The sequence below is a fragment of the Pantherophis guttatus genome, chromosome 2, assembly GCF_059756535.1.
Source record: "Pantherophis guttatus breed Tessera chromosome 2, ASM5975653v1, whole genome shotgun sequence".
NCBI classification, from domain to species: Eukaryota; Metazoa; Chordata; class Lepidosauria; order Squamata; family Colubridae; genus Pantherophis; species Pantherophis guttatus.
The window spans coordinates 99,525,577-99,547,869 of NC_142064.1; the positions used below are offsets into that span (position 1 = coordinate 99,525,577).

The 22,293-nt window shown below is 36.4% G+C and overlaps 1 protein-coding gene across 1 annotated transcript in view; it reads left to right on the forward strand.

Annotated features, from left to right (window-relative positions):
- TNKS (tankyrase) overlaps positions 1–22,293 on the forward strand; it is an 83,849-nt gene that overhangs the window by 39,088 nt on the left and 22,468 nt on the right. Inside the window, exons 6-11 of the mRNA XM_034410862.3 lie at positions 10,772–10,866; positions 11,659–11,725; positions 13,458–13,644; positions 15,940–16,061; positions 17,246–17,337; positions 17,428–17,506. Of these exons, the coding sequence (XP_034266753.1) occupies positions 10,772–10,866; positions 11,659–11,725; positions 13,458–13,644; positions 15,940–16,061; positions 17,246–17,337; positions 17,428–17,506 (642 nt within the window). The remainder of the gene's footprint in view (positions 1–10,771; positions 10,867–11,658; positions 11,726–13,457; positions 13,645–15,939; positions 16,062–17,245; positions 17,338–17,427; positions 17,507–22,293) is intronic.

Sequence of the window (22,293 nt, forward strand, 5' to 3'; positions counted from 1 at the left end):
ATTGTAGATTGCTGATATCTGGAGGCCCTGGGCTTTTGCTTATATTAATAATTGCTAAATGAGATCCAGAGCAGCACTTAATCAAGGACAGTATTAATTGTTCAGTAATCAATAACACAATTGAATGTTTAAATGAGGGAAGTGTTTAGGTGTTAGACTGTTTAAAAAGTGAAGCTGTAGCAGAATATAAATAGATCTTAAATTTCTGCCAGAGAACAGAAATAGCTTTAAAATTAATTAATGGATTTAATAGATTAATTAAAAGATTCAATTAATGGGTTAAACAGTTACAGTTAAGAACTTTTAACAATGTATCCCATGATGACAGTTCTAATGATCTGATATGTTAGCTAATTTGACTTTTTAAATTATTAATATTAGAGCAACAATTTTATTTCTTAGATTACTAAAATTAAAGCTGAATTGGGTCTTTCTGTTGCTTAAAACCATATTGCCCATGCAGATTTTGGATTTGCTCATTTGATTCCATCTGCATAATGTTTGACGTATGTTTTGTCAAGGAGAGAACTCTTTTGCTATATACATGAGCGTCCATTTGTAATGGATGCTCATGCATAGTCTACTCATTTTATTATAAGAGTGTTGTTGCATATATTGAAGAAATATACATTTAAGGGAATTGGTCTAAACACAATTACTGCAGTGATGTCTGGAGTATATGAAAATGTTATGTGGATTTGTAGTTTGTTGGCTGAAGGAAAGAGAATGCAATCCACAATCTTTACTAAAAGACTGCCTGTTTATAAGTGTGGGTTGTCCATAAGTTCCATAAGTTGGACTTTCTTAACTTGAGGACAACCTGTAATCATTGGGGTCCAACATTGAATATCTCTCAGATCTTCTAATAGAACATGTGAAAAGCAAAGTTCTTTTTACTTTCAGATTAAAGATAGGGTACCTTTTAAAACACTATACTGGAAATGTGGCTGCTAATAATAAAATAATAAATGTAGAGAATGATTCAGTTCAACAAAACGTGATACACAAGGTGTTAACTTTTGGGTACCACAATAAAGAAAAAATAGAATAAAGTTTCAAATTGTTACCAAACTAGATAAATTAAAATACTGCATTGAAATAAATTTCCCACCCAGTAAAGGCAGCCTTCCTTCCTTCCTTCCTTCCTTCCTTCCTTCCTTCCTTCCTTCCTTCCTTCCTTCCTCCCTCCCTCCCTCCCTCCCTCCCTCCCTCCCTCCCTCCCTCCCATTTTGGGGGTGAGATTTCAGAAGTCATCTGCCATTGCCTGCTTCCTAAAGCTGAGAGATGGGAAGTGGCCCAAGGTCACCCAGCTGGCTTTGTGCCTAAAACAAAACTTGAACTCACAGTCTCCTAGTTTCTAGCCTGGTATTTTAAACACTACACCAGATTTGGCTCTCCAATCAAGTAAAGGAATTACTTCTTTTAAAAAAGGAAACCATGGAGACCCTAGCTGTCCCAAGAAATCTTTCTGATTGACATAAAGCCAAGCTGTTTGATCTTCAATGGAATCACACTTAATATTTTAAAAACAATTCCACTTCATTCAAGTTTTTGAGGGTTTTTTTAGTTCTTACCCAAGGATGCCTTATCTTCACTGATAAACCAAGTAATCATTCCAAATTTTATTGCTATTTTTCATCTATATTATAAAAGATTATAACTCAAGAGTTATGCTAATTTACTTTTTTTATTTATTTACTTTTTTTATTTATTTATTGTAGGATTGTAGAATCCTACAAGACAAATCATCAGGATTTGTTACACATATGAGAGATTTTTCTTAGGCTTCTGGCTTGATTTTCACACCTTATCACTTAAATGACAATCATATATAAATGTTTTCTCTCCCTCTCCCCTACAGAGTAAATCTGTATGTATAGAAGCCTGGTATATCAGGTGGCAACAAGCCTAGAGATCATCTTCTTGATACCTAGAATTCTGTGCCAGAAGCATTGAGTCTATGAGTTATATTGGTGTGTTAAATTATGCATAATCTTATATGTAGTCTCAAGTAATATAATTAAACATGGGTTGGTTATTTAAAGCTTTTTTAGCCATTAAACTAGATCCCCCCCCCCGATACTATTTCCAAGATGTCTTCCAATCCTTAAATGTTTATGGTGCAAGATGGAGTTTACAGAAAGTAAACTGCAATATCTCTGCATTATTTTGTCTACTTGCTTTACCTTTCTGAAAAGGATTTTTCTCATATTACTGCACAGTGGTAGAAATTAGAAAATAAAAGCAGCTTGAAGCACAAATGAATGTTCTTTTCATGCTGAATATACTTAATAATAATGTAAGCCCCTAAGTATAAAGGAAAGACCATAGGGGACTGGGGCCACCCCAATTTAGCGCCAAAACCTCTCCTTACCTTCAGTGGGCAGTGGATCTCAGTTCAAAAATTCTTCATTGTTTTTCTTTAACTATTACTTGGGAAGGGGAAACCATTTCATCTTTCCTCAATTACCTGATAGTAATTAATTCAATTTCAAAAAAAATCATTATCATGTGAAGTACTAGTTATTGTGATTTTGTTTGAATGGCCTTCCCCTTTCTGCATGTTATATAAATACAATTTATTTTAATTTTAATATTTTCTGCATACCCTAAGGATGCTTATGAAATATATAATACTCTATTGAACTTCATAACTTCCCTATCTCCTCCAATGAAGATATACTATTTGTTATTTGTGTTGCGTAAACTTATGCGCTTGGAAAACTAGAATAAAATTACACATGGACATAAGGACATACTGTATGTCCAAAATGCACATACCGGTATTTTGAAAAAAATTGTAAGGCAACGGACCTGATTCTTCTGCCATGCAAATAATCCCCCCCACTTCCCGGTCCCAGCTCAGGGCTGAGGTTTTTAGTATAGTTTTTGTCTTTCAGTCTGTGATGACTCAGTGAATTTCAGGATTGGAAGAGTAACAGAATAACACAGTTGGAATGGACCTTGGAGGTCTTCTAGTCCAACTGATGAGAATGCAAAGAGAAATTTAATATACAGTACAAACACTTTTTGCATATAAATTGTCAAACTTACTTTTTAAGGGAAGCAAAAGAGGGGGCCCATTCCAAACATTCTCAGTGAATCATGTTATTCTTAACTGGAAAATGTTTTGCTGCGGGAGATTCAAGAATCCTGTAAAATAGTCCTTATAGTCATCCAAGAGATAAGATGATATAGTGATCCTAGTTGCGATTCAAATTTCCAATCAACTATGTAACATTCTGAATGATCTTGAGCCAGTTACTATTTCAGCCCTGCCTTAGAAGATTCCTTGATTAAATAGTTGGAGGAAATCTGGAAGAAAAACAAGATATAAATGTTATACATATTTAAATTCAGGCAGGAATAATTGAATTCTTTTCATTCATTCATTCATTGTGGAATTTCAAGTCTTATCTGCGAAGTAGAAAACTTGCTAATTTATACCAGTTATTTTTAAAATAACAATTTGTATAACTTGTTACTGGCAACTTCCCAGTAAAATACTAATTAAAGTTTCTCTTTTGTTAAGATGATCCTGTTTCAATTGTGATTCCTTAATTTTGTGTTCATTATTGTTTGAGTCCCAATTACTAATCTGTGAATAGAGGGGAAGGCTGTTTTTTTTGCTTATTCTCCCTACATCTCCACAAAAGCTACTTGGAGATTTGGAGAAATATGTCTGAGATGGTATTAAAGGCTGCAGTGGGTAATGGAAACAGGTAAAAGTATCTGTTCTTTTAGCCAAAACTTCAGCTGGCTCTTGATCGCTTCCATGAATAGATTTTTTTTTTAATTTTTTCAAAGTTGGAGAAAAGTTGTTCAGCAGCCCCTCTTATCAGGCAGTTATCTTGTCCTGATGCAACTTTTCTGAAGAAAGAGGTTTTCTTTTTTTTACCATTGATGTTAATAGCATACTATACTCAATCTAGTGTTCTTGAGATGTTTTAGAGACTGATAATCTGATAGTTCGGTTATATTGTTTTACGTTGGTAAAGTTGAATTTGCACATACCATGCCCTTAACTAAAGTACAGTCCACAATCTATAGAGTATGGTCATTTTCTAGCAGTTGAATTCCAATTCAAATGGCCAGCCAGTTCAGTCTACAAATTTATTTACTGCTCTACATTTTTCCTCTGTTTTTTATTTTCTAGATGAATGTATTATCACCTGATGTCTCCTGAGTATACTTATGGGATCAGTTTACACAGAGGAATTGCTCTTTAATGTACCTCTTGTTTCTCAGTGGTCCTGTCAGAAATCTATTTTAATCTGTCAGTAGTCTTGGTATTTAAACTGAGGTGTTGTAACAGATGGTTATTCTGTTACATTTATATTCTGTCTTTCCTCCATTGGGAAGGGTAAGTTGGGCTGAATGACTGTCCCAAAGTCATGCAGTGAGAGCTCTCTTTATTTAGGGTAGATTCAAGCCTATTACAATCCATATTGTCTCTACCACACTGGATGTTGTAAATCAGGATTGTCAAACTCATGGCCCATGGGCCAGATGCATCATGCACTGGACATCCCCACCCCCATTTTAGCGAAGGGGAAAGTTGTGATATGTCATGTGACAACAATGTGTCGTCATGAGTTTGACACCCCTGTTGTATATTATTTGCATGGCTTACTTGATCACACCTGTTGAGGGTCATGTATTTTTCATTTCTTGTCACTTGCCCTAATATCCTACTTTCATCTGCTTCAGATTGAAAAGTTACATTCTGTTATTTTCAAAATTATTTTTCTACATATTTAGGTTTCTTTATCATGGTATATAGCAGTGATGGCGAACGTTTTAGAGACCAAGTGCCCAAACTGCAACCCAAAACCCACTTATTTATTGCAAAGTGCCAACACGGTAATTTAACCTGAATAATGAGATTTTACTAATTAAAATAATGATAAACAAGTAGAGTTCAACTAATTGTTCTAAGAAAAACATGATAAATGCACTTTTATGCCCTTTCATTTTTTTCTGCTTTTGAAATATTACGTTTAGCATTAAAACAATAAAAAAAACCTTTTGTAATATCATTTTTCTCTTTCCCCCGTCTTTCTCTCTCTCTCTCTTTTCCTCCCCACTCACTCTCTGTCTCTCTCTTTCCCTCCCTCCCTCTCTCTCTCTCTCTCTCTCTCTGTGTGTGTCATCCATCCGTGCTCTCCTGTCCAGCTTCACATGTCATGTGAATCCAACCACTTGGGCTGTGGAGGGGAAGTGGATGCTGGCAGGCGAAGCCCAGCGTTAGAGATCCACACAAAATAAGGCAACTCCAACCTGGATCTTGTCGGGGAGATCCCCCCCCCTTCCTTCTCCCTCTCTCCCCCTGTGGTGGGGGGCAGCCTGAGCACTGCTCCCTCCTCGGAGGCAACCAGCAAGCAAACAAACATGGTGCTTTGGCTAGGAGGCAGCGGCATGGAGCCCCACCTCTGGCCAGCGAGAGTGGAGCAGGCAGGGCGCGCTCCTTCCCCTCTGCTGCTATGGTGCTGGCGCTGGCCGGGAGGGACACACGAGCCAAACGTTTGGAGCCACACTCAGTGGAGTTTGCAAGTGGGCTTGGTGGGGCCACTTAGCAGGGAGACCCTGGCCCGTTTGGTTTGCTTCAGCATGGGGTGGGAATGCAGAAGGCAGAGGAAATCCATGGCTCTCGGCGTTCAGCCGAGAAGACCCCTTTGGGGTGACTTTTTCTGCTTTTGAAACATTACATTTAGCAACAATAAAAAAGAAAAACTTTTCTAATATAATTTCTCCTTCCCCCCTCTCTTTCCCTCCCTCCCTCCCTCCCTCCCTCCCTCCCTCTCTCTCTCTCTCTCTCTATCTCTCTCTCTCTTTTTCCCTCTCTGTTTCTCTTTCTCTCCCTCCCTGTCTGCCTCCCTCTGTTTCTCTGTTTCTGTCCCCCCTCCATGGGAAGATACCCCTGAACTGGTGCTGGGTGGTGGGAATGACGTCCAAAGGCCGACTAACCCAGGAGCAGCATGCCCATGCTCAACTGGCTTGCGGGGGGGCGGGGCATCCCAACACAGGCAGCCAGCTCTGCAGGAAAAGAAACTCCTTTCTTTTTCCGAGGCCGATGCAGGGTTGCATTGTGGCTCCACGTCCTAATGGGCTTCAGGAGGAAGGATGGGACCCCATCTCCCCCATTGTGAAGCGCACAAGTGAAAACGTTCACTCAATGAATTTCAACTTTGTGAGATCTTTTTCTTTTGCGAGAAGTTGGAATTGATTGAGTGAAACGCGATGGAGAAACGCGATTGGAGCTGGGCTGGGGTGATTTTGTGTATGCCCACAGAGAGGGCTCTGTGTGCCACATTTGGCACGCGCGGGTGATCACGGGAGCGACATAGCGCTCTCATATAACACCTCCTGCGCGAGCTGCACTGGCTCCCGGTGGTCTTCCGGGTGCGCTTCAAGGTGTTGGTTCTCACCTTTAAAGCGCTCCATGGCTTAGGGCCAGGGTATTTACGAGACCGCCTGCTGCTACAGATAACCGCCCACTGGCCAATACGCTCTCACAGAGAGGGCCTCCTCAGGGTGCCGTCGGTCAAGCAATGTCGGCTGGCGGCCCCCAGGGGGAGAGCCTTCTCTGTGGGAGCACCCGCCCTCTGGAACGAGCTACCTCCCGGAATACGGCTGATTCCGGATCTCCGCACTTTCCGTAAGGCCCTGAAGACGTTTTTATTTCAGCAAGCTGGCCTGGCCTGAATAGGTTTTATGGGTTAGTTTTTTAATTGTATTGCTAGGGGTTTTAAATTGGGGCGGCCGTTTAATTTAATTTATTTAATTTATTTTTAATTATTTTAACTTTTATATTGTATATTATTTTAATTCTCAGCTGTTCACCGCCCTGAGTCCCTTCGGGGAGAAGGGCGGGATATAAATTTAATAAATATAAATATATAGATATATAGATAGATAGATAGATAGATAGATAGATAGATAGATAGATAGATAGATAGATTTGCCACCATGGGATATAGAATTGGAAGAAACAGTCTAATTCAGTGATGGCTAACATTTTCCGGACTGAGTGTCCAAAGCGCATGTGCATGCCCGAACCCCCAAAATGCAATGCACGTGCGGCCCTTGTGCATGCGAGTGTGCCCCCCATGTGCCCCGCTCCTGCACATGCACAGCAGAGACTCGAACTGCCAGCTGGCCGGCGGGAGGCGCGCATGCATGTGCAGCAGAGCTGAACTGGGATGACGGCTTGTGTGCCATCAGAGAGGGCACTGCGTGCCATAGGTTCACCATCATGGGTCTAGTTAATAGATGGTGTCGAATCTCATCCTCTGCAGAAATTTACCATATTTTTTGGAGTATAAGACACACCGGAGTATAAGACGCACCTTAGTTTTGGGGGAGGAAAATAAGAAAAAAGCTGATTGGTGGGTGGATCGACTTCCTAGAATACCCCCAATCAGCTGTTCCCAGAGGTGAATTTTAGCAACAGGTTCATTGGTTGTGAACTCTGTGCCTTGCTTTTTTTTCAGCCTCTGAAACTTCTGAAACACTTGTTTCAGAAAAAACATTTTTTTTCTGCCTCTGAAAGCCTCTGAAACAGAGCTTCAGAAAAAAAGCCTCTGAAAATTTGTTTCAGAGGCTTTTTTTCTGAAGCTCTGTTTCGGAGGCTTTTTTTTCTGAAGCTTCGTTTCTGAGACTTTTTTCAGCCTCTGAAACCTCCGTTTGAGAGGCTAGGCGGGGCTACATTCACCCTCTATTTTGGGGGGAAAGGTGCATCTTATACTCCGAAAAATATGGTAAATCAGGCTCATCCAGTCTTTACTTGAACACTTCCAGTAAAAGATAGTTTCAGATTGCTCTTTCTGAGTAGTTGATTGGAGTATCAGCCGTCTTTTACTATTTTTTTCCCCTAACAGTCAAGTGTTCCTCTAAAATGATTGATTTGTTTCAGGTCCCACATCTTGGGACAATAGCGAACAGGTTTTGGTTTTCTTCTATATAGCATCCCTTCAGGTATTTGAAGAATGGAGAGAGGCAAAGGTTGCATGTCACCTTACAACTTTTAAGATTTTTATTTGTTACAAGGACTAAAAGGCTTATATATGTGGCACATCAATTCACAAAAGTGGAGGGGTGAGTTAACCCAGAGCAAAAGCCTATTATAAGGAAAGATGTGTGCTACAATAAAGCACTTTGTAGTTACCTTTTATGCTATGGTGTTTCCAGTCCTTGGAAAACAAAGAATCCCCACATTCTCCTTCATTAAATGTAATTCTTTTATTTTCTCTGACCTGTCAAAATTGTTTTATTTTGCTTTATTTTCTGGGGTTTGGCTCCAGATGAGATGTTTGCCCTTTCTACTGCATTTCAGTTTTTCTGAAACCATTTCTGCAGTTCTAACTAACCTACTGTCTTGATTTCTTCTCTTTGTAAATTCTGTATGTATCTTTTTAAATTTGTTTTATTTATAGTACCAGACACATCAGTGTATCTCTCCCCCCCTCCCCCCCCATTTTTCATAGCAGCCACATTGGCTTTTTCAGTATTCTATTTTTCTCTTCTGGGAATTATTTGTTATTCTGCTTCTAGTACCTCCTTTTATAGGAACTCCAGTCCATCTTGTGCTTCTTTTCCCATTAACTTTTTCTTGGGCAGAATGTTCCTTAGTATTACTCTATATTTACTTAAATCTACTTTTCTAAAGCTAAACATAGGATTTTGCTTATATCTAGTCTAATTTAAAGTCAAAAACTCAGGCATTACATAATCAGTTTTCCCAACATTTCTGATTTTTCCAATTCATTGATCTACCATCTTCCATTAGCTAGTCAATGATAACTGTTCTGAGCCTTCTACCACCCTTTGGAGAATAAAGTTATCAGCAAGAAAGGTCAGGAAGAATGATGGAAGTGCTTTTTTAAAATTGTCTTACAGGCCTCAGTTACTTCACTATTGCTCTTCTGAGCTCCAGATTCTTGTTTGTGTTGATTAGAGGAAACATCTGGAGTTGTTTTAAGCTATATTGAAGGCTGGAATGATGGGAAGGGAAGGAGAGGAAAAAAGAAAGAAGGGAAGGAAAGGAAAGGAAAAGAAAGGCAGAAAGAAGGAAAGTTTTCCTCTTCCTTGCCTATTCTGAAGTGGTTAGCACTACATGTTAATGTTGCCTTGAATTAGTTATTTATCCAGATAATTACGTTCAATCAGAAATCAGAAAGTGTTGAATGGTGTTTATGAAATTAATTTTATTACTTTTCTATGGTGTGCGAAGCAGATTTCTAGTTCTAATTAGGGACATTATATTACAAACATCTGTGATCTTGTTTGCTTTAGAGGCTTTGTAAAAAGAAAAAAAAAAATCCCATCCCTGCTACTTGATAAAATTCTCGACTTAGAGGATTTTGTAGCTCTTCTCCTAATCCTAATTGTGTCTGCAAAAGATAAGGCCCAATTGAGATCCCAAAGTCCAGAAACCTGTGATATAGAATTCCTTTTCTGAAATTATAATTTATTCATTTGTGCTTAAATATTTAATAACTATAATTGAAAGATTTGTCAGTTCATTTACTCAATTAACATATAGCCTTACGTTTTAGGGAACTGTATATAAACTGAAATTGATCATTGTTGCTTTCAGTGTTGTGTCATGGGCTTGCTAAATCTTTATGGATTCCACATTTACTATGTGCCACATTTACTATGAGAATGATTAATAATCAAGTCATAGTATAGCTTTTTTTCCAAGAGGCGAAATCCTTAAAGACGAGACCGCTCAAAAACATTAAATGGAAGAAATACTGAAAATTGCAGCTTCTTGTGAAAGATTTTTGAAGTCAAGTTTCTGTGGCATTGCTTGGCATGGCAGCTCTATAATTTTGTACAGGCTGAGAGGAAGAACTCGCATGGAAAACCCAGTGTTATCGTGATCCCGATACCTTGAGTTTTTATACAGTATGCTGGTTATGGAAGCTATTTTAGTCTTGGTGCCAGAAGCACAATACTGTAGTTGCCGAATAGGGAAAAGGCATCCTCAGAGGATAATAGCCGAGTAGGACTATTGCGTCTTGAATTGCAGAGAAGAGAGAAGTTTATATTAGCCACAAATACCATAAACCAGGCACAGAAGACTGTCTTGACTTGATTGCCCTGTAATTGAGTTTGTTTAGGGACCTTCTCCCTAGTCTTTCTATAGGATAATCCAGAGAAATAAAGCCTGGTATTCTGGAGAAACCTGGCAAAAACAAGAAAGAGAAACCTCAAGAAAAATATTGGCTACCATAAAATAGCAGACAGGATAAATTGTATGTATAAAATATATTTTAAACCTGTTCCTCCATATTTAAACTTCATTTAGTTGATCTAAAGATTGTAAATGCCATTTTAAATTTTTTTTAAAAAGATTTAAACTAAGTTCATGTTATTCAGTACTAAGTGCTTAGAATTTTATTCTTCAGATTTTATTCTTTATTGTTTTGAAAACAATGACAGAAAAACAGAAAATAGTGAAACCCCAAAATTAAAATACATGGACAAAGAAAAAAAACATACATAGATTTTTTTAGAAAAAAAGGTAAAAAAATACAAAGAAAAAAGAACATTATATTACTTCTAGCCTTTGGTAACTCCACCCACCTCGTTTTGTCCAGCAAAAGTATTTTGCTATACAGGATGAAAAGCTGCAATTTGAGTTAAGTATTTTGATAATACATACTCAGCTGGCATTGTTATTTGTAATTATTGTATGTCAACGTAAAGATTTGGTTTAACTTGGAATATGCTTATGTTCTTTAATTACTGTTTCTTATTACAGTCTACCCCATTACATTTGGCTGCAGGATATAACAGAGTTCGTATAGTCCAGCTTTTACTTCAGCATGGTGCTGATGTCCATGCAAAAGATAAAGGGTATGTAAAATTGTATAATTTGGTTTTGATAGTGCTAATATGATGGTAGAGGAGTATGGGTGAAAGCACCTTTTCAGAATGACATTCACAGAATAGGTACTATTTTGAGGCCAGGCAAAACTCTTCCCTCCCCCCTAAATCATTTAAACCTGGTTGCTTTTGTTTAAATTTTGTGTATATTTGTAATTTCTGTTTCCTTCATTATTCTCTGATATTGTTTTGATTTCCATCTTAGCATATTTTGTTGCAGTGTATATTTGCATGAGTAATATTCTGTGAGCCATTCAGATGAATCTAGCATGATTATCAGTAAATATAAGATAGTGATTTGGTTGATTTGAAAGTTTGAACTTTTTCCAAGAAGCAAATCATGTTTCGCTTTTAGATGGAATATCACTATTCTAACTTGTTTGAAACTGGTTCATGGAAGTTGGCTTATTTTACTCATGGTTTTTTATGTCTGAAATTTTGAGTGGAATAAAAATATAAAAACTGTGAAATAGTCCTTTAAAATATTTGTAAAACATGTCCTTTAATGAAATGTAACTGTACACACAGCAGTTAGACAAACAATAAGCCCAAAATAGAGAAAAACAAAAGAATCCCCAGAAAGATACCACTCTACACTTATGCAAGCTGGAAACATTAGAACTCTGCAAAGCTTTAAAAATAAACAATTTGCCAAATGCATTAGCCCAAGCAAAATATTAAAGCAGATAAAATATATGGTGCAATGTAGTGAAGAATTATTTTTCTGAATAGTTAAACAATGTTTTTTCCCCTTTGTTATAGTGGACTTGTGCCGCTACACAATGCTTGTTCCTATGGACATTATGAAGTTACAGAATTGCTGTTGAAGGTGGATAAGTTAATAATTATGTAATTATATAAAGACTGTCATTAACGTGAAGGGTTTTATTCTGTTTACAAATTGTACATTGTATTGCATGTGAGATAATTTGTATGCCTTTGTGATGTTGATAAAGAAAATATTTTAGAGCTCCCTGTTTCGTATTAAAAAAGGCCACTTCTTATTTAAAATAATTCATCATTAAAAGAAAACTAAAAGTTGTCGCCAATTTTGTTAAATTATTATTTTTTTTTAAAAAAATGCACCTCCTTTTACTCTGGTTTAATTTTAATAAGTCAAAAATGATTACATTCCTATTCTATTTTTCTCATCTAGATTGTAGGACAGATTTATTTATTTAGAAAATTTACAGGGCTGCCTAACCTAAGTGAATAACTATTAAAAATAAGAATGAAATTAAATAGCCTGTAGTACAGTGGACTAAAGCACTGTTATTAACAGATTAACATCTGCTGCTTGCAATTACTGCAAGTTCAAATCTCACCAGGCTCAAGGTTGACTCAGCCTTCCATCCTTTCAAAGGTAGGTGAAATGAGGACCCAGATTGTGGGGGCAATAAGCTGACTTTGTATAAATATACAAAAGTATGAAGGCTATTGCTTAACCCATTGTAAGCCGCCCTGAGTCTCTGGAGAAGGGCGGCATATAAATTAAAGCCCCCCCCCCCCAAAAAAAGAATATAAAGAGCCAAGGTATTTTGCAAGTAACTCATAGCCCCTGAAACACACATTGTGGATTTCTTTAGCAGTCATAACCCCTGAAAGGGAAGCCAGACTTTGATGGACTTTTGCTTTGGTATGACCTAAGCATAATTCATAAAATCATCTGCTACAATGTCCTACCTGTCAATGACTACTTCAGCTTCAACCACAACAATACACGAGCACACAATAGATACAAACATAAAGTGAACCGCTCCAAACTCGATTGCAGAAAATATGACTTCAGTAACAGAGTTGTTAATGCCTGGAATGCACTACCAGACTCTGTGGTCTCATCCCCAAACCCCAAAAACTTTAACCTAAGACTCTCTACTGTTGACCTCACCACATTCATAAGAGGTCTGTAGGGGGCGTGCATAAGAGCACCAATGGGCCTACCATCCCTGTCCTGATATTCTCTTTAATTGTATTCATTTTATGTATTCAATTCATGCTTATACTTATATATATTATCTAATATGTACTCGACAAAATAAAATAAATAAAATAAAAATAACCCAGCAAGTCAGGGCCATCCAGTTTTTGGGGAGGAGTGGAGAAGAGGTCAAAGGGGCTGTTTCATTGGGCAGGCATCATGACAGCAAAGGGATGTCTCCTGAATCCCACAAGATGGCGCTGTTTCATAGAACAGGCACTACCATACTTGCCCCAAGCCAGTCATCAGGTTTGTGTTATTTCAAGTTGAGAAATAAACAAAAGACTCTCAAGTGCTATTATATCAAGATTTATTGTAATTGGTCTGTTATACCAATTAATATTTGCAAACATATCTCATGTGTTAATCTCGCTCTTTCGATATCAAGCAGAATACATTTGTTCAGATAATGAAATGAAATGATTAAATTTCTTCATATATGTTAGCTAGAAATTCTAATATGATTTCCATCACATAAAACAGATAATCCAACCTAGTGTATTTAAAACTAAAAAAATAATTATAACCTTGGCGCAACATAAAATGCCCATTGTCTTTTCCTCCTATTACATTTGTTCCTTAGCATGGAGCCTGTGTTAATGCAATGGATCTCTGGCAGTTTACTCCATTACATGAAGCCGCTTCCAAGAATCGTGTGGAAGTTTGTTCTCTGTTACTCAGCCATGGTGCTGATCCAACATTAGTCAACTGTCATGGCAAGAGTGCTGTTGATATGGCACCGACACCTGAGCTCAAAGAGAGGCTCACCTGTAAGTATGACTATGTGCAAGGTGTTATCATTCTCAGCAAGACCACAGAATTCATTCTTTTCTACAGTATTGAAAACAATATTCTGTTCTTTTAAAGGAAGACTAATCTGGTATCTCGCCATCAGTTGATGAATTTTTGGTAACATTTGAGAAATTTAAAGGATTTATGCCTATGCATTTTACTTTATTTAATCTTACTTATTAATCTAAATTTATTTATGTGGCCACCCATCTCAGTACTATGACTCCAGGAGGCTACCAAAAAATTAAAAAATACACTGTAAGAAAAAATAGATATCAGGACCAACTAAAGCATAGAGTGGCTACCAAAGATACCACATACCAGCAATATTGGCTCAGTTGCTTTCTCAACTCCTATGCCCAAGAAAACAGCCTGGTTTTCAAGACTTTCCTAAAAGTGAGCATGGTCGGGAGCAACCTAACCTTGTCTTTTACAGAGGTAATGTTTTAATTTATAGCATAATTCCCGATCACCATCACTTCCTCATTATTGGGAGCTTACAAAAAAGTTTTATTTTGTAAATAAAACTTACAAAATAAATGCCTAGGAACTTTGTGGAATTTAAGATGTTTTTGGTCCAGCTGACCATTGCTCAATCACTGCTAAAAGGAAGCCTATCAGTATGAGTGTTAGCAGTGTTCTGCCTAATGTTTTCAGAAGTGCTATTATCTCAGGTACTGGAGCTAATATTTATAGATATCAAAACTAGTAATCATTGAAAACATTAATTTTCCATGAATTTGTCCTTCCATACTTTTCTAGCTAACTCATTTAGGTATCGCTATGTATCTGTGTGACAATTTTTATAATTTCATAAAGCACCGAGTCAGTTGGTGATCCATTTTCATTATAGTTTTTCTCCATTCAGTACATAATTGTGTATATTGATGTTATGGCCTCTATATCTTGTTTACAATTTCCATCTTTTCTGGCCTAAAAACTCCCAAATGAAAAATTTGTTGATAGGATAGGTCCACTATCTCTTTGATTATCTGCTTCTTTCCATATACTACACCAGGGGTGTCAAACTCAAGGCCCGTGGTCCAGATTTGGCTCATGGTGCGCTTAGCAGATTAAGCACGTAATGCTTGTGAAAGACAGAAAAAATAGCATTTTTCTATTTCCAGGCCACAGGGCCAGCCTGGAAATAGCAAAGGACCGGCCCGTGGTGCCTCTGGCAGACAAAATGGGGCACGGGGGGGGGGGGAGTGTGTGCCCCCCCATTCCCCATTTTGGCTGGCAGGGTGCTGCAGGAGACATCTCTCTCATCTCTTCCGTCCTCCCCTCACTGGCCCGCGGAGGAGAACTACAATGCTGATCCAGCCCTTAAAGAAATCCAGTTTGACACCCCTGTACTACACCCTCTCATTTAGCAATCATATTCCAATGACTTGGGCATTAAGAAAAATGATCACTAAGTGATTGAGAGAGAGAGAAACACAGTGAAGATCACTAGTTGTTGCTGTTTCATTCAGATAAAGTTATCTTGTATAATATCTATTTTTCCCCTTTGGTCAAAAAATGATTTTTAATATCATTTATTACTATATTTTTATATTTGCAAATGGTTGCTAATCAAGTAGCCACTAAATGAGGAATGGCTGTATTTAACACTGTGAAAGCTGTTTTTGAAATGTGTCAGCTTGAATTTTATATATATATAATATTTTAAGTGTGACTATGGAATAGAAAGACATATTTGTAGTTTTTATTTTCATTCTTTTCCTAATGAATCCCCAATGTGGGATTTGTCTTTTTCATAGTTTAGCACACTGAATTTTAATTGAGTTGTTTACTGTTTACTACAGTCTCAAGATTCTTTTCTAGATTAGAGATTCAATCTAACCTCAGTCAGGTTATATGTGAAGATGTTATATTTTTTCTTTCTTTTTGGCATTTGCAAACCCTGAGCCACATTTGCAATTTTAGTAGCTCCTTTTCTGTTTTAAAATTGTTTGCCATCCATTTTTGTTTTGACTACCTTATTTATTTGAAGTTGTCAAAAGAATTGAAATAACCTTCAGAGACTATCAGAGAAACTGTATCTGCAGTAATGTTATTTTGCACTGAAAACTATTTTGATTAAAAACTGCCTTTACTTCTTAAATCATGGATGTTTTTCTGTCTTTCACAAGAATTATTTGAGATAATATATTGGGACAGTCCACTAGAGATTTTTTTCCCTTCTACATTATTTTTCTGCACCACTGTTATAAATCTGGTTTTACAACAGATATTTATCACCCATAACTATGTTTTTTTCCCTTCTGCAGATGAATTCAAAGGACATTCCTTATTACAAGCAGCAAGGGAAGCTGATTTAGCCAAAGTCAAGAAAACACTTGCTTTGGAGGTCATTAATTTTAAGCAGCCACAATCTCATGAGACAGCACTGGTGAGATCATGGAGTCACTCTTCCGCTTTAGCTGTGTATACATTTAAGATTTTCTGGTACAGTCATACCAATAGTTATACATAGAGTTTCACCTATTAGAAATTAATGCTTGACCTGCTATTGATTTAATGTCATGTTAAGAAAAAAATCTGACGGAAACATCTCTTCCATTGACCCAAAACATTTTTTTCTTTTTTCTCTGAAATGTATTGTGCAGTCCCTTCAATATTTTATCTCTTCTGTGAAAGTAATCTGTTAAAATGTAATCACACTATAATTAAGATATTGGAATAGTGTTGAGGAAATCCAAGTCTAAGGCTACCTTTGGCTATGGAAATTCAGTGGGCAGTTTGAGACCACTCATCCTTCCTGTACAAACTTCTACTATGAGATTTTGTTATAGGATAAAATTAAGGGAGACATCCTTGTCAGGGACCTATAGTCATTTGAAGAAAAAATGGGATAAAAACATAATGTTGTTATGATTAGTGGAAGTAATGGTAGAGAAGGTTATCTTTTTATAATAGTTCTTTGATTCAGTGCATGAAAAAAGGAAGGAGCTGAAATGAATATTTTACCTCTCATTCTCTCTAAATATGGTAAATTCCGATTGAAATTTTGCTCCCTCAGATACAAAACCTAACAGATTAGCTCCTTTCCAGAAAAAATAAATAAAACCAGTCTAGGTAGTAAGTATTAGACCTATTCTAATTTGTTCATAATGCCTTTGAGGACTGCTGGAAACTTGCTGACTAAATGTATGTGGGATTTTGGTGGTTGTTCTCTTGTGCTTATTCAATTTACTATCTACTATTTGAGACATGTAAGCCAGGCTGAAATCAACCAAGGATATTTAAAAAGTGACTGAGAAAGATTTGTTCACATGGCTCATGTGGTACTAATTTTTGAGGAAAGATAATAGAGAGCTAAGAATAGGGGAGATCACGTAAATTATGCTTTACTAGATGGGTTGGACACGACTTTGCAACTACTGTAACAACAACAACAAAAGTGCCATACTCTTAAGTTAAATGAACATTATTTTATTTTATTTATGTATTTATTTACTTAAATTTCCATGCTACCCATCTCACTAATACAGCAACTCTGGGTGGCTTACATTTTATTATATTATATATTACATTATATTATCATCTTCTTATACAATGCTGTCTCTTTTGCAGCACTGTGCTGTGTCTTCTCTTCACCCTAAACGGAAACAAGTAACTGAATTACTGCTTCGGAAAGGAGCCAATGTCAATGAAAAAAACAAGGAGTACGTTTATTCTTTGAAATTGCAATATTTGCATTTAGATGGAACAGGCAAGCTTTGAGAGCTGTTAATCTTATCTCTTTTCCAATCTAGTTTCATGACTCCATTGCATGTGGCTGCTGAACGAGCACACAATGATGTTATGGAAGTTCTTCATAAGCATGGAGCAAAGGTAAATATTGTTCTGTATTTTAAATAATACAGTGGATGGAAAGAGTGGTGTGTGATCTCTCGTGTGTGTGATAAGAAGCTATGACTCCTGCTTATTCTAATAGTAACATGGATACATCTGGTCCCGGTGACCGACCCAGATTGGATCCAGTAGCAGGGATAGCTGTTTCAGGAATGGATGCTCAGCATTTCGTCTTGTTCCTTACAGAATATGAATAGATAGTCTTTGGAAATATTATATTATATATATTTCCTGGTCAGATTTATTTGTCATATGTGTTTCTGAAATTATCTACTATAAACTTCTAGAGACGTGGGTTTTGGGAGCGGGGGGAAAGGTCTTTAATTTTATTCCATCTCTACTTGATACAGAATTAATAGAAGTCTGTTTTGACTTAAAAGAATTCGGATAAAACATTTCCTTTTATTTTTCTGCTAAATTCATTCATAATGCATTAGATTTAATAAACAAAATCCTATGATTATTTTCCTGATATTGCCATAGCAGTGTTTGATACAATAACATAGAAAGAGTACATCTTCATAATAGATTCTAATCTGCTCCCATTCCTGACATTTCTTTCCTGACATGCCTTTCTGTTCCAGTCAAACAGTATGCTAAGTAAATGTTAATTAAATCGTTGGGATCATGTGATAGTAAGGCTTTTTTAAAAAATGAGATATGTGGCTGTAATTCTCACTGTGAAGGTTGTTATCCATTTCCTTTTAGTACATTTTAAGTGAAATTCAATAAATTAATCAGTAGGATTTTCAAAGTCAAATATATGCCTAAGATCTGGTATATGTCTGCAACTCCTGCCATTCTTCATAACTTGGAAACTATGCAGAAGCTATTGCATTTATATGCCTATGTAGAGTGAAGCACCTTTAAATCTTAAGACTTGCCCAGCCCTATTAGTCAATAAATGCTTATTTATTCTGTTAGGTACTTGGGACAACATATTAGAAAAGAATATTTTTATTCAGTTAATGAGTGGATTTTTAGAGAAATGGATCAGTTTATCATATTTATTGAAGTATCCTTCAGAGGAATTAAATATCATTCCATTCATTAATTTTGAACCAAGTATAGGCTTGCTAATAATTCTTTCTAATGGAATAATTTAATTTGAGGGTTTAAATTGTCATTAGATATATGGATGCTGTAATTGCATTTATAGTAAGCATGGGAAAAAACATTTCACAGCATCACCTATTTTATGTGCTCCTAAATTTCTTCAATCTTTTCTGGAAAGCTGACTTACTCACAAGCCATACTTCCAGTATGTTCAGATTATTATTTGAGATTATATATAAAGTTTGAGTGAGATGCATCAGCATCTAGTGATGATATCTAACCAACAAGATATTAGATAACTCAAAAGTCTTGTGATAACTCACAGTTCTACTATTAAAAGTAATGTGCTTAGCTAAGATTACAATTCTTAGATACAGTTTACTATGCATGAGATTATGATAAAGTAAAACTGTTATCTTGGATTGTAAATGAAGGAAGAGAATGCACAATTCAGCAGTGGCCAGGATGTTTGCAGTTTGCATATAAAATAAGTATTTGTCTATCCAATATATAGCTTCTTAGAGTTTTAACTTCAACAATGCTTTAACTGTTTGTAAGACAGGTGCACTATAATTTAGGCATGTATTATACAAGTGCTATTCTCCAGCTTTCTGTTGTAGACATTGTTTTAAGCAGGTTTTATAGGACCATAAAATACTTTGCAAGTGTATTGGATTTCTAAGCAGCTGTTTCCTTTTTCTATTTTTCTGTGGGGAAGCATTTTAGGAAAGATTCTTTGCACTTATTTAAATGGCAAAATGGTTCTGTAATTGTTCATTCAGGTTGTAAATTATAATGCGTTTCCCAAGTGAGCTTCTTGCTGATTGAATACCAAGTCTAGCCACTGAATATTTAACTGATGATAGTGAATTTTTAGTTTATAGTCTCATTAATATAAAAGATCACAAAATTGATTCACTTTGTGCTAAGTACAGATATAGCAAAACAAATTCAAATAGTCATAAAATCTAGTAATTAAAATACAAGAATATTTTTAAAATTGGAAGGATATCATATGTTTTAAAAAGCCAGGCAAATTAGAACTTTGCTTAATGCCAAAATGACAGTGCGGTCCAGTAACATGATGCCTCAACCTATGACCATAATTCTGAGCTCTATTATGGCCATAAGTCAAGGACTACCTGTAAAGGAAGTAGTCCACATGCAGACAATCTTTTTGTATCCAGACGCTGCATTGCCTGTATGCTTGCTTATTAGTGGCTATGGGAAGCAGTGAGCAAAGTTAATGTCATACAAATGGGGAAAGATGGAACTTATTGATGTATAAATATTGGTGGAAAGGAGAAATTACATTAGACCTTGAGCCCTAGTGAGGACACGCACATTTTTCATCTTAGCAGAGGTTGAGGTAACCTAATGCCAATATCACTCCCAGGAATCCCTAAACATGGAAGAGGGCTTTTACATATTAGGAAGTCTGGTTTCATACTTTTTACACTGATAGGAACTTAAAATTGTGATGTAGGTTTCTAGTATTTTGCCATTTTTGTTTGCTTAGCTTTAATAAGGTCACATTAAATCTCTGTTGGGAGGCTTAAATATATAGGGAGAGTTGTGCATTGTTCTTTTTACCTTGCTCCTTAGATAACTATCAGTCATTTTCTAATATCTTGTCTTCAGTATCCAAAAGAAACTTCCAGTACAACTTCTCATCATCTATCTGAGGAGAAAATACTTGAGAATTTCTCTTTATATCCTCGTCTCTAGAAAACAAATAATTTGGAAACTGTTGTTTCCACTGCTAAAGTGATACAGATGTTGGCAGAACAGAATGCTATTCTGTATACTGACTGTTGCATTGCTGCAGAATAACATACAGATTGGCCAAGAATTTTGGGACATAAAAGTTAAACACATCTTATAGGCATCAGATGGGAGAAGACTGCTTTAAATTGTGTATGGTATCATAAGAAAACCAATGGGGCATTACAGACATTTTCATTTAATGACATTTCATTTTCATTTAAGACTAATGAATGTGACCATGTTATCCCTCAATCTGTTTTGCTTCTGTTAGTTGGAGTTTTAATTTAATATCATCTTAAGTGCTGAATTAATTTTGAATAGGCAAAATGCAGAATTAGTGTAGATATGAAGTGTCTTTTTAAAAAATTAATTAAAGTTTATGTAGACGAATAGTTTTGATTGGGATATTCAGCAAGAGGCACAAATTGGTTTTGCGCTATCATAAAATATTTTTATTTTCCACTGTCCATTTCATAGCAGTTAGACAGTGTTCAATTATTATCAGTAATATTGCAATTGAGAGCTCATATTTTGAACATTTAAATCTATAGCAAGAATAGTCCTTATTGCTAACAAGAAAAAGCAGAAATTGTTTTTGCTTTCTTTATTTGGATATATTTGGGTATATATATATTCTTCCTTGTTTTCTTCTTCGTTTCTTTCTTGCTATTTTTCCTAAATGGAAATTTAGGGGAAAAAAATCATAAAAATAAACAACAATGGAGAGAATGATAGTGTCTATTGCCTTTAGCAAGAAAATTACTGCCCAACTTTCTATTTTAAAGGCATATAGCTCTAATTTAAATATGTTTGGCTTCTAGTTGAAAACAAGATATCTGCCTTAATAATACATTATCTCCTTTTTAAAGATAAAGTTAATGATTTGTGTTACATTCCTGACAGGCAAATAATTTCCAATTAAAAACAAAAACAAAACACCACATCATGATTTTTTTAAAAAAATACTCTTGATTGTGAGCAAGATTTTGTGCTATTAGTGGTCTTTGGTATGTACCAAAGATCAAAGAAACTTTAATGGAATATACTTAGAGTAAGGGTCCCTTTAATATATGGAGGCCTAATGCAGTGCTTGGAACATTCCAGTTTTCATTACAAATATGTGATTTTTCATTTATAAAAAATGAATTCAGTGCAGTGGTGAAATCTAAATTTCTTACCTAACGGTTCTGTGGGCGTGGCTTGGTGGGGGGTCATGTGACTGGGTGGGCGTGGTTATGTAACCATGTGACGGGGATCAAAAGACAGAAACAATGTCCTGCTGGAGCAGGGTTGGACTAGATGACCTCCAGGTCCCTTCCAACCCTGGATTATCCTCTGAAGCTGCATCTAGTGCCAGATTTGTAGTCCTTCCTTCCTTCCTTCCTTCCTTCCTTCCTTCCTTCCTTCCTTCCTTCCTTCCTTCCTTCTCCCTCCCTCCCTCCCTCCCTCCCAAAAATGAACCCCCCACCTCCCATTTTTTGCCTACATCACCCATTTTTTGCCTAGCAGGCTTCAGCTTTTTTACCTTTTAAAAAATGCTTTTAAAATGTAAAAAAAACCCTCTGACGATCCCAGCTGAGTTGCCTGATCGTCAGAGGCTTTTTTTTTTTTCTTTTTACTTTTAAAAGCATTTTTTTTACAACCTCTTCGGCCGAAGACTTTTAAAGAAAAATGCTTTTAAAAGTAAAAAAAAAAGAAAAAGCCTCTGATGATGCTCGGCATGGGGGGGAGGGGCAGGGATTTTTGCTACCCGTTCTCTGAACCACCCGCCTCCATTGCTACTGAATCGGCCGATCTGGTCCGAACCGGGAGCATTTCACCCCTGATTCAGTGGTAGGAAAATACAATATTTGTATTGTAAGAAAACTAATTTGAAATATGAAGAATTCTTTTACCGGTTTATTTTATGACATCCTCCTAATATATAACTGGAGTTTTGTGTC